Source organism: Cibotium barometz, chromosome 17 (assembly GCF_041138505.1).
Source record: "Cibotium barometz isolate CiBa-2024 chromosome 17, ASM4113850v1, whole genome shotgun sequence".
Classification (NCBI taxonomy): domain Eukaryota; kingdom Viridiplantae; phylum Streptophyta; class Polypodiopsida; order Cyatheales; family Cibotiaceae; genus Cibotium; species Cibotium barometz.
Genome location: NC_141062.1, coordinates 20,634,910 through 20,647,888, shown reverse-complemented (window position 1 = coordinate 20,647,888; position 12,979 = coordinate 20,634,910). Strand labels below are relative to the sequence as shown.

The window sequence follows — 12,979 nt, the reverse complement described above, 5'->3', positions numbered from 1 at the left end:
AAAATATATAGTCTCTTATGCTTGTTACTCTACTCCACCTAAGCCAAATTAGATAGAGTCTTATGCTTTATTACTCTACTCCACCTAAGCCAAAATATAGAGTGTCTTAGGTATTGTTACTCTACTCTACCTAAGCCAAGAACTGTGAATTCTTTAATAATTCACTAGTTTTTGATACTTCTCTCTTTCTTCAATCCCCATTGGTGGCTCCATCAACACACTAAACCAATTGATTGGTTGGGGGCCTCTACCGTGAATAAAGAATCAAGCAAATCATAAGGTAAGTATATTGAATTTTGATATTTTCTATAATTTCTCAATGATTCTCTCTTCTCAACCCCTCTCAAGCTTGAGAAGTTTAATTGGTATGGTTTTTTTAAATGCTATTGAAGTAAATTGGTGAATAGTAGTGAAGAGTTACATAATTTAATAAATGCTATAGAAGTTAATTTCCACTTATATTTAAATTCTAATGGTTTTTATAATTTCTCTCTCTCACTCAAGAAATGGTCATACTCATGACCCATTCTCAATCCAAATGAAGCTTTTCATAAAGCTTTTCCTTAATCCAAGATTAAGCTATGCTTGAGGCCAAATTAATGGCTTTTGCTATGCTTTTAGTTTATGCACATTGATGATTCAATCCATTATGGATTGATGACCCAATTAGAGACCATTCTAATTGTTTTCTTAATGACCCAATTAGAGACCATTCTAATTGTTTTCTTAATGATCCAATTAGAGACCATTATGGATTGATGATCCAATTAGAGACCATTCTAATTATTTCTTTAATAATGAGCTTTATCCCTTAGAAAAAAAAAATTTGAGATTTATCAGTCATAGTAGCGGAGCTATGGCAAAATTTTTATAGAAATCACGCATAAAATAAATTCATTCAAAGCATAAAAAGAGGACTTCCTACCATACCCTAGGAACTATCATCCTAGATTAATTAAAAGAATATTATTATGCATGGAGATATGGATGTTTGCATGTAGATGTAGAGGTATGGATGTGAGTGTGAATGTGGAGGTGGATGTATGCATGTAGATGTAGATGTATAGATGTAGATGTAGATGTGGAGGTGGGTGGATGCATGTAGATGTAGATGTATAGGTGTAGGTGAGAATGGAGATGTGGATGTATACATGTAGATGTAGATGTATAGATGTAGATGTGAATAGAGATGTGAATGTATACATGTAGATGTAGATGTATAGATGTAGATGTGGATGTGGAGGTGGGTGGATGCATGAAGATGTAGATGTATAGATGTAGATGAGAATGGAGATGTGGATGTATATATGTAGATGTAGATGTATAGATGTAGATGTGAATAGAGATATGGATGTATACATGTAGATGTAGATGTATAGATGTAGATGGGAATGGAGATGTGGATGTATACGTAGATGTAGATGTATAGATGTAGATGTGAATGGAGATGTGGATGTATGCATGTAGATGTAGGTGTATAGACGTAGATGTGGATGTAGAGGTGGATGTATGCATGTAGATGTAGATGTATAGATGTGGATGTGAATGTGGAGTGGATGTATGCATGTAGATGTAGATGTATGGAGGTGAATGAGAATGTGGATGTGGATGTATGCATAGGGATGTAGATGTATGCATGTAGATGTGAATGCACGCATATAGTTGTGGATGTATGGATGTGAATATACGATTGTGATGTGAGGGAATCTGAAGTGATGAGATGGAAATGAGGTGATGGGATGAGTATACATATAAATGGAATATGGATTAAGTAATGTAGATTGAGGAGGGATAATGTGGAAAAATGAAAGTTAAAATAGAAATTGTATTGTAAACTGTTTGTAAATGCTGTTTGTAAATGCTGTTTGTAAATGATTGTTTTATGTCAAGAATGCTGGGGGGAGCATTTTGACCGTCTTATGATTAAGGTCGTGATGAGAAAGTTGCAACTGCTGACGGGGAGTCAATGAAGGACGTCTCGCGTAGCAAGGTCGGCCGAGGTCTTGACCAGCCTCGGTGCGATTAAAATGGTGAGCTTCCGGTACGGTGGATGAGGGGCCAAGGAAGCGGCCTATGCGTGAAGCGCTAGGTTACCTGCGAAGGATCCTAGAGGGTGCTGACCATACGGTGCTCGGGCTCTGGGTCGCCTAGGATACCCACGCGTGCGTCGAGGAAGATATTGGAACTGAGTTGGAGTTGTTTTCTGAAATCGAGCATGGATCTGGTTGATTGACCTTGCTGGTCTTCAATGGATGAGTCCATGGCTCCTTATATGGATCTGTTGGTTGATCTTGCTGATCTTTAACGAGAGTCCATCTTGTTAAGTGATTACATTGCCAAGTATTATGGGCTAGGAACTATCGAAACGGCTCCTGAGCGTTCTAGTTGCCAATGATGCCATAGATACTCTGATGAAGGAATGATGGAAAATTAAGAATCAATTGGATAAATTGGAAGATGGTGATCAATGATACTATGGTTTTATTAAAGGATTGCTTTAAACTGGTTGAATCTGGTTGAAAAAGGCAATTTCATATTGGGTGTGTGAGTGGTGTGACTAGTTTTATTTTGCATGAACATCCGGCTAGGGGGCCTTGGAACTCTTTTCCTTGGTACCCGGGACAAAACCTAACCAAATTTTTAATTGGATCCCATCACTACAGTGGTTGGGCGGTTGGCTAACCCATGGGATTGGATGGGGTTAGGCTGGACTGATGGATCCGTAAATCGAGACTCAAGCTTTGTTTTTACGATAGAAAAAAAAAAAATCCCGGACAGTAACTGTTCTATGGATAGGAATCAACGGCTGTGCCTCTTGAATGGGGAAAAAAGCGTTGATCCTAATGATCCAAGTGCAAGTTTCTTCCTTGAACTGACTAAGTATCTTATAGATGTAATTGGATCATCTCGATCAGAAATGATCTTGACTACGTTAGAGTAAAAAGTTATCCTGGTGGAATCGCCCGTGCTTTCCGGTTAAGGAAGTTTTTTCGGGTTCGGTTTTGGAACAACCGACGGATTAGTCTCTTATCCGGATATCCGTGGGCGAGGCCCCGAGTGTGGGACCCCTGTCCCGCGCGAGAAGCGCTACTTCCGCTGCCAGTACCCCGAATCCGTTGCTCGGTGGGAACAGGGATCTTACAAATTCGCAAGCAAGAGTCTCAGGCTTCTCAGCATAGCAAACTGTACTATGTGTTTAGAGGCTTCTAAGTTTCCTTGAAAATTCCCAAAAAAAAAACGTTGAGTCAATGAATTTTCTTTGAAAATTCTAAAACACATTGACTTTCGAGAGAAGAGACACGATGATGATGTGGAGAAGGAGTCGTGAAATGTTGTAGCGAGGGTACTATAGTTGGCTGGAACAACTGGTGTATTTGTTATGGAGGAGACACTATTAAATTACCACTTTCCTTTCTCTTTCTCTCACTTGTTTCCTTTCTCTTTCTCTCACTTGTTTCCTCCTCTTCTCGCATTCTCACTATGCAGTTATCAAGCTTCTCTATCTTATGTGGTGCTTGATGTGATGAGAATTTTGTCAGTTCTTCTTCTTCTTCTGGTTAATTTAGAAGCCACGCAATCTTCAAACTATTATTTCTCTCTAGAAACTCTACACAAAGAAGCAAATTTGAAGCACCCTCTCTTTCTTTCTCTCTAAAATGCAATAAAAAAAGGATAATCACCTAAGCTTATCCACCAGTGGAAAAAAAGAACGTGAACATCTTGTCCTAACCCTTTTTTCATAACTAGGCTCTAATTACCCAAAAAGTCCTAATTAATTAAACTAGCTCATTTCCTAAGAGTCGTCTAGTCCTAGGGACCCTAATACCAAACAAGGGCATTTCATAGTAGCAAAAGTATTTAGTCCATGATTTGGGCAAGAAATTAGTACTACTAAGGATTAATGTATACATAAAAGATACTCAAACTCAAATTTATATTAGTCTTGTAAGATTACTTTTGTAGCTTTTTAAGAGTTTTAGAAAAAATTCATTTCTTTTCTATGATATTGTCTCAAAGAAATTCCTAGCGAGGAAATACTCTCAACATAAGATATTAGTGGAAAAAATATGTATCAAGTGTAAAAAATTTTAAAAACATAGTTCTTCATCGTCGTGATTATTTGTAAGAAAGTTATAATTTTAAAAGTTTACGTTCAAAATACCTTAAATAGTATTTTGAGCTCTACAAATGCAATTAAAAAAACTAACTATATGAATATAAGCCATGTACCTTTTATCAATAAAAGACGCGCGTTTTATACAAGTCTCCTTGAAGATAAGGTTATTAATATATTTTTATACTATTTTAGTAAGTTTAAAAATGTTTTTTTTTTCCAAAACTTTTACGATAGGCAAATGCTTCCTCCACAAGCGCTCTCAAGTAGTTTCAAGGAAATTTTAAGTATTTTTTTTAAAAAAAATCATAAATGGGCCTTGAGTCGATTATTTTGTGGCTCAAATATAAGACTTGATAAGCCAAGTAAATATTTTATACCTCCATTGAGCTTACATGGCACAAAAGAGAAATCCAAATCATGTTGTCCAAGAAGACAACCCATTCCTTGGAAACCAGAGTGTCAACAACAATTCAGCACATTGTAATTTGCACGGGGTGGCCATGTGATGCAAGTAAGAATCTCAGATTCTCAGGCTTCTCAGCACTCTGTATTTAGAAGTTTCCTTGGAAAAAAGAAAAGAAAAAAAACGTTGAGTCAGTGAATTTTCTTCGAAAATTCTAAAAAACATAGACTTTCGAGAGAAGAGACACGATGATGTGGAGGAGGAGGAGTCGTGAGCCCACCTAATTAGAATGGGAGTCAGTGAATTTTCTTCGAAAATTCCTTAAAAAAAGACAGACTTTCGAGAGAGAAGAGACACGATGATGTGAAAAAGGAGTCGTGAGCCGACCTAATTATTGATGGTGATCGACCCGACCGCTTATTAAAAAGAAGGGCATCATCGGTAGCCTTCTCACACACATAATTTACTCGCCTCTCTACACATCATCATCATCTTCTGTAGCCTCTCAAAATATCACCAGTTCAAGTTCCACTTCATAGCATTCATTCTCTATGGAGCCTAGCGAAACATACGACTGGGTCCCTGCCTGCTCTTTCCAGCCCATGCTGCATCCCGAGTACGAGATCATCAAAGCGGAGTGCGACCCCTGGATCCTGGCCACTGCGGCGCCCGCTTCCCCTGAAGCTGCCCAGTTCCTTCGTGACTGCTTGCTTCCTTTCTTCTGCAGCGTCAGCTATGCCCAATGCGCAGCGCAGCGGTTAGTTCCGATCACCAAGTTGGTGAGCTGGTTCTTCCTCACTGACACCGATGATGACAATCTCTCTATTCGTGGCTGTGCCACTGATCATGTCTGGCAACCACGCCGCAACGTCATCCTCGCATGCTTTGCTGGCCAAACCCTCGATCTTCACCTCTCAGCTGCTGCGGACAGCACCGTAGAAACAGTCTCGGAAACCCGCAATATCCAAAAAGGGCTTGCTGCCCTGCATGACATCTGGAAGGACATCTCCAGAGACATGCCTCTCAAAATGCAGTCTCGCTTCCTGCAGGCCACCAGACGCTACGTTGATGCCAACATGATCCAAGCTCGATTCCGGAGCACTGGGCGCGTTCCAGGTGTCGACGAGTACGTCAAAGTGATACGCCGGCCCGCTTCGTTAGTTCCGTCATGCCTCATCCTGCTGGAATACGGCCTCCACATCGAGCTGGACGAGGAGACGCTAGAAAGCGAGCTGCTGCTGCAGCTGCACGACGCAGTGGTGGATCATGTAGCGCTGTACAATGATCTGTTCTCTTTTGAAGCTGAGGTGAGCCATGGGGACTACTTCAACCTGCCATCTGTGATCTTCCGGGCACGCGAGGCCGCGCCAGGGTTCACTTTTGCGGACGCGGTGTGGGAAGCTGTGCGCATGGTGGAGGAGGTGGACAAGCTGAGTGCGCAGCTGATGGCCGAGGCCCAGAAGTCAAGCCTCGTAGAGAAGCCTGGAGTGGAAGCCTACCTGCGGGGGCTGGGACTATTAATGGCAGGCAACGTGAAATGGTCTTACCAGACAGCCCGCTACTCGCACACCTGCTCTCCACAAGGCGTCGTGCTTCCGCTGCTGCAGAGCAGGTGGCCTCTCCTCCATCTTAAGAAAAAGAAGTTGCCTATTCAACTGAATGATTCTTCTCAGATCTATTTGGCTTTGCAGTAAGCTGCTCTGATTAATAATGAGACGTCCCCTTATCAATTTTAGCAATGGGTGGGCTAATGCAAGGCATGTTTTAACTAAAGCTGCACTCGCTAAAGCTAATAAAGCAAGGATTTTATCCAAAATGCATTTTTGTTGTTGACCCTAAAGTTTTCTTCTCCTCACTTAAAATTAAGATATATAAGGATGCTATTTCCTCTTTTTTGGATCTTTGTTGTTTTGCTCACAAACCTTGATCAAATGGCTAGGTATCTGCTGAATTTCTTTCTTTGGTTCTACCATTGGCCGTCGTCGTGAGAGGATGTATGTAATGAGAGATGGATTAATGAAGATAGGTTGCTCACAAGGCCCTTCCCTTGTGGTTCTTCCCCAACTAGTCAATCATCTTCTTCTTGTGTCCATAATCTTGGCATATCGGGATCAGACGTACTAAGAAATTGAGTTATATATACAAATGATTCTTGAACAAGACATCCCACTGCCATACTACCTTCAGGGACGAGCTCTTTGACGAACAAATCCTTTAAGTTTCTTCATAAATCTCTCTAACAAAAACATCCATCGGCTATGGACAACCCCAGCCACAACAATTTCATCAACCACATGAACTAGCAAGTGCAATTGAATGGTTAAAATACTTGTTGGAAAGTATTTCTCAGCCAATGTGTCTCTACTAATCTCTTTCCTTGATATCCAACGTACCACTGCACCAATTTTGTAAATTGTTGCTCTAATGTCATCGTTGAGGCAATCCTTGATGGCTATAGGAAGATGAATTGCAAGAATATGTGCCAATCATGACTCTTCAAGCCACTAAGCTCATTGTCCTTTGTAAATGCTCCCTTCAAGAAATACATGCATCCTATAGGGGTACGAAACTCACGAATGCACTTCTTTACACACCGTTGCTCATCCTTTGTCATGACCCAAGGTGCTTTTGGTAGCTTCACCTTTCCATCTGCTCTATTTTGGGCCCATAAGTGGTGCATGAATTGAACCTCTTGTAAATCATCTCGTTGTGCCTTGCTCTCCTTTGCTCCTGTGATGGTTTTTCGAAGCACCTCGGCTATATTCTTGAAAATGTGCATTGGGTCAAGAAGATGGTTCACTAAAAGGTCATTCTAGTATGGAAGTTGATGAAAATGGATAGACGCTTCATTCGTGGAGGTGTATAGGTTGGATCCAGCTCTCATAAGGTCCTCCAATCACTGCTCTACCATATGCAAGGAGACCTCCCTATAAATCCCTCATGCAAAGGATGGTCCACTGGGAGATACTTCTTGTGGCCCTCGTATACTATCTTCTTCATAGATTTTGAGTATCGAGCCTCAAGTTGCGGCCCGCATAATGGACATCCATTATACCCTGACACTGAAAGCCCTATAGAACATCAAAAAAGATTGTATAGCAGGTAAGTTTGGATGATAATTGTGACTTAACATAATATGTTAACAAGCTACAGTATTACTTGAGCACTCTCCATAGCCAGGCCAATCATGCATAGTCCACATAAGTATTCCTCTCAATGTTAGTGCACGTTGTCCAAACCTCTTGGAAATATCATGAACTTCAATGCCCTCCCATAGAACACGAAGCTCCTCAACTAAAGGGACTAAATACACATCCATGTTCTTCACCTTGTACTTTCCAGGAACTATCAAAGACAATAAAAGATGTCCTTTTTGTATCTCTAGCCATGGTGGAAGATTATAGTTAACTAGACAAACAGGCCATGTACTCCATGATGAACTTCATAGACCAAATGGATTCACTTCATCCATGGCTAGTCCGAGTCGAATATGGCGAGCCTCCTCCTGAAAGGCTACCCACTTCTCTTCAATGTGATTCCATGCAGGGGAATCTATTGGCACATGCATAACACCATCCGTGGACCTAGTGTTTACAGTGCCAAGTTATCAATCCTGCAATGGATTTACACTTGAACATTGTTTTAATCCGAGGGATCATGGGAAAGTGTCGTAAAACTTTTGCTGGTACCCTTTCTCCTTGAACATTTTGTCTATATCTCGATGTACCATAATGTGGACATTGTAATGCGTTGTTATATTCTTGTCGATAAAGAATACAATCATTTGGACAAGCATGGTGTGTGTTGTAGTCCATGCAAATCGCGTGCAACATTGCTTTTGCTCGACTACGGTCCACTGGCATCTCATTATCTTCTGGAAATATTTGATGTTTCAATAAGCTGTTACACAAAATAGTCAGGCTAAGAAAATGCATATAAAGGTACATAACTCACTAATTGCATATGATATCATCACTTACGCAAAAAAATTTGATACACTCGTATCAGACTATCCAAAAATCGATTGCAAGTTCAATATGGATAGGCAAGCGTGTAAAATAGGCACATGTGCTCCACGATATAGTGGAAGACGAGCAAGCCTCTGTAGCTGTTTCTCTTCTTAGGAAGCGTATTCCACACGTCGTGTGTTTTCTTCTGCCCCTTCGTGTTCCAAACATTGAGCTTGTGTTCCATCGTGTAAGGCATTTATCACGTCATCCATGTCATGTTCTAGTATTTGCTCCGAATCCGCCTCAAGTTCCTCGGGTTGTTGGATCACCTTGTTTGCCGCTACTCTTGTTGGTCTCCATTGTTCACGTCGGATATCCACTGGTTCGTCATTGTTGAAGCGTGCATTGCCACTAATTAGATGTTCCAATCGCTCCACCAAAAATATTCTCCATTTTTTTGTATGATCATTGCAAATTTGTGGACATCTGATCGAGATGATCCAATTACATCTATAAGATACTTAGTCAGTTCAAGGAAGAAACTTGCACTTGGATCAAGTGATAGGTAATTTGAAATGTCGGGGGAGCGCAAGATCTGGAAAGATTTTGAATTTGAATGAAAAGTAACGATTGTCGAAATAAGCGTCAAAAAGATTATCGAAATATCAGGCCACCATAGCTCATCACATTGCTGCAAATTTAACATGATATCAGAGCCTAGCCTAGAATCCATCAAGTTTATGAGCCCATTATCTTGCTAATTACTTGGCTAATTAGGATTAGTAGATAATTAGATTTTTTACCTCTTTTTCAAGTAGCCTCTGTACCCTTAGCTGGTGGAGGATCTCTCTCTCCCTTCACACATAACATTAGCCCAAATCCTTTTAGCCAAACATAGCTACACTCCCCACACATAAGCCAATCAAGACGAATCGCAGAACTGCCTACTGAAGCTACAGAAATTCACAATTTTGCAAGCGCCACTTTTTTGAAGCAAAACTGAGATTTATTCTGTACCAGATGAAATGGATCTAATTCCTCTTGGGCCTAGGGGTTTTCAAGGGTGCTCTACAAGCTGGTGAAGACAGATTTTGATTTGTCTACAATGAGATCCAAGCTCTTCATCAAATCTGCAAAGTGACTTCGGTAAAACAGAGATTAAGCATTCAATATTTGGTCAAATCTTATGTTTCTTGGCTTAATCCTCTACTAGACTAATTGCTAATTATGTCCTTGAAAGGATTTGAGCTCATTTGAACTCTAAGGCCTCAGATCTAGACTCCCCGTATACTCTATTTTTTGTACACAAAATAGAGGATTATTTTGCTAATTAGTGATTAATCAGTACTAGACTAATTGTTAATTATGTCCTTGAAAGGATTTGAGCTCATTTGAACTCTAAGGCCTCAGATCTCGACTCCCTACATACTCTGTTTTCTGCACACAAAATAGAGGATTAGTTTGCTAATTAGTGATTAATCAATACTAATCACTATATTTTGGTGCAATTAAGGGTTTAAATTAACCATTAGGTATCTGATACAGATCCCTATAACTTCATATTGTAATTCAGAGATGGTTTGATACTCTAACCATTCTGTACAGATTTGTTACCCTTGGTTTAATGTAATTTTTGGTGATTTTATACTGATAAATCTGTGTTATAATCATCACCTAAACACCAGATTGAGTTTTAAAAGGTTAAACACTGCCCTTGAATCTTGAAATTGCATCAAGAGGTAAGACCCCCTTCACATCATCATGAGTACAGCACAAGAGATAGCCAAATTTAATGGAGAGCAGTTTTACACATGGCAGACAAAAACCATGTATCTACTCATGAGGAAAAATCTGTGGGGGCTAGTTGAGGGAAGAGATGAATGCCCAGAGGTGAGAGGGAAAAATGAGTGGAAGAGCAGGAATGAAAAAGCATTGGGACTTATCGCACTCAATTTAAATGATGAATTCATTCATCACATCACAGGGATACAATGCGCGAAAGATGCATGGGATGAAAATAAATTATTTGGCACACAAGCTAAAAATTCAAAGATAAATCTGTTAATGCAATTCTACAAATTGGATATGAAGGAAAGTGAACCTTTAATCACACACTTGAAAAGATATAAAAGTATTAAGCAACAACTGGCAGCTATTGGCAAAAAGGTAGAAGATGATGAGGCACTAGCAGTGCCTCTGAAGAGTGTGGACAAAGGTGAATATGAAAAAATTGTAGCAACACTAAAGAATGTACCTGAATTGAAGCTAAACGAGATAGAAGGAGCTCTACTAGAGCAAGAGACCAGAGGCAAAGAGAAGAAATGGCTGGACTCAACAGCAGGAGAGGAAACAGCATTCTTCACCCAAGGAGGATTCTCTCGAGGACGAGGAAGAGGCAGAGTAGGAGGAAGGATCTTTACTTGTTGCAACAACTGTGGAAAGCCAGGACACATGGCAAGAGACTGCTACAGCAAACCCAGTGGAGAAGGAACAACATTCGCAAACTTCATGGAGGCTCCTAAGGAAGTGGAGTCAGATCATCTTTTCTGAGAGAGAAAGAGAGAGAGAGAAACCCCACAACCAAATGTAACCTGCCCCAATAGAGTAAAACCACCTCTAAGCCATCGATGATGTAGGCCATGCGGTAGATGTATGTGTGAGCACTTTAGTCAAGGTCACGGGCACTTGTAGTAGCCTTGGACACATAGAGAGAGAGAGTGTGTGTGTCAAGGACTATGAGTTTAGGGACTTGAGGCACTGGTTGTCAGCAGACTATCAAGTAAGAGAGAAACTTGGTATAGGATCCAGGTGTGCTAAGAGTATTCACTTGAGGGGAGGTGTTGAAATATACAAGTGAATAGGGTGTGTGCGGGAACAAGCCCTTGGTAAGAGGCTGTAAAAGAGAAACTGTCAATGTGAGAGAAGCTATGAAAAGGTGAGAAGTATCTACTACTGGGAGAGAATAAAGGGTAGCATGAGGAGATTTAGACGGTGTGGAGATATTTTGGGAGAGGTGGAGAGAATCAAGCAAAAGAGGTGGAGTGAATCAAGGAGAAATCTGTGGGATTGGATGCTTGGATGTAAACTCTATAAATTGAGGCATTGGCATAATGAGAATTTGCCGGTTTTTGATTATCCATGCCTACATTAAGCTATCAATTAATTGCTCATCACATCTTAATTATCATCTAATCTCTTTGTTAGTGATGTTGATTCTAGAATTTGATCCACCATAGTTCATCACATTGCTACAAATTTAACACATGTACATGTGATGTAAAATGTCTATGTGTGTAATTATAGGTAATTTTCTTGTTTTTTTGCTTTCTCATTTGTTTTGCGGGTTCTTACTCTCTCCCAAGCTCTTCTCCACCTCCTTCTTTGCCCTCCCTCCCCTCCCCTCCCCTCCCCTACCCTCTCCTCTCCTCTCCTCTCCTCTTGGTTGTTAACTTGGTGTGTGTGTGTTAAAGGATAAACCTCCTTGTGTATCCATGATATTCACACTTTTAGGGTTTTGTATTACTAATTCTTTTCTCAACTTTTTGTTTTTTTTTGTAGGTCTTCTAATCCTCTCTTTTAACTTCATCAAAAAGAAGTAAATTCTTTTCTTTCTTTCCTCTCTTTTATATTTTGTATGTATGCATTAGGTTCTTAGGGCTTTTGTATGTATGCATGATGGGCAATTTAGCATATTCAATAAGTCCCCAAATTTGGTGATGATGTTGCCCATCATGCTCGAAGAGTAGATTTCAAATATCCAAATTCCGATCACTTATGACTTGATTTGTAAAAATTTCACCATGCACCCGTTTTGTAGAGAGAGAGTACAAATTCTTAAAGAGCCCAATTTGAGTCCAAATTTTCCCTAATGAAGTTTTTTAGCTTATAAGTCACTTAAGCTTTTTAATGTTATAAGCATTTAAAAGCTTATAATTTGATAAGCTTTAAAGCTTTCAAAGCTTAAAGCTTAAACTTGTTTTTGAAAGGTTTCTTCATGAGTGTAATACCCGCGGCGGTCTGCATGCGACTATGAGAAAGGAGAAAGAATCTACTAGCGCTTTTGATTTGCCGCCCATGGATGGAAAGGAGAAGGAAAAAAATTTCAAAGTCTTTATTATCCTTTAAAATCTTGAATTTTCCACTTAACTAAATTTTTAATCAAGAAATTTATAGCCAATCGCTTTTTCCTCCAAATTGATTTATGGGCAAGTATCCACTATCCATTATGGAATTCTATCATAGGTAGTGGTTTAGCAATCTGAAAGTGGAGCCAGTATGCTGATTTTAGTTGTGCAGATAGATTAACAAGAGGTTTAGAAAATTTGAAAATCACTTTTCAAGAAAAAGGATGGTTTTATGGTTATGTAGAGTGGTTTACCATTTCCTTTACCTTATGGTCTTTGCCCTTTAGATAAAAGCCTACAACTCTTGAAACCTTTGATTTATGCTTTCAAATTTTTAATTCTTGCCTCCATCTTCTGAGACCCATGGCTTTGATACCACTGACAC

At 39.8% G+C, this 12,979-nt stretch overlaps 1 protein-coding gene across 1 annotated transcript; it reads left to right on the top strand.

Moving 5' to 3' along the window:
• The first annotated feature begins 5,071 nt into the window (after positions 1–5,071).
• On the top strand, positions 5,072–6,214 carry LOC147629763 (microbial Terpene synthase-like protein 13). Its single transcript, XM_086810978.1, has one exon. It carries the CDS (start codon positions 5,072–5,074, stop codon positions 6,212–6,214), a length of 1,143 nt encoding a protein of 380 aa, XP_086667104.1.
• The last annotated feature ends 6,765 nt before the right edge of the window (positions 6,215–12,979 follow it).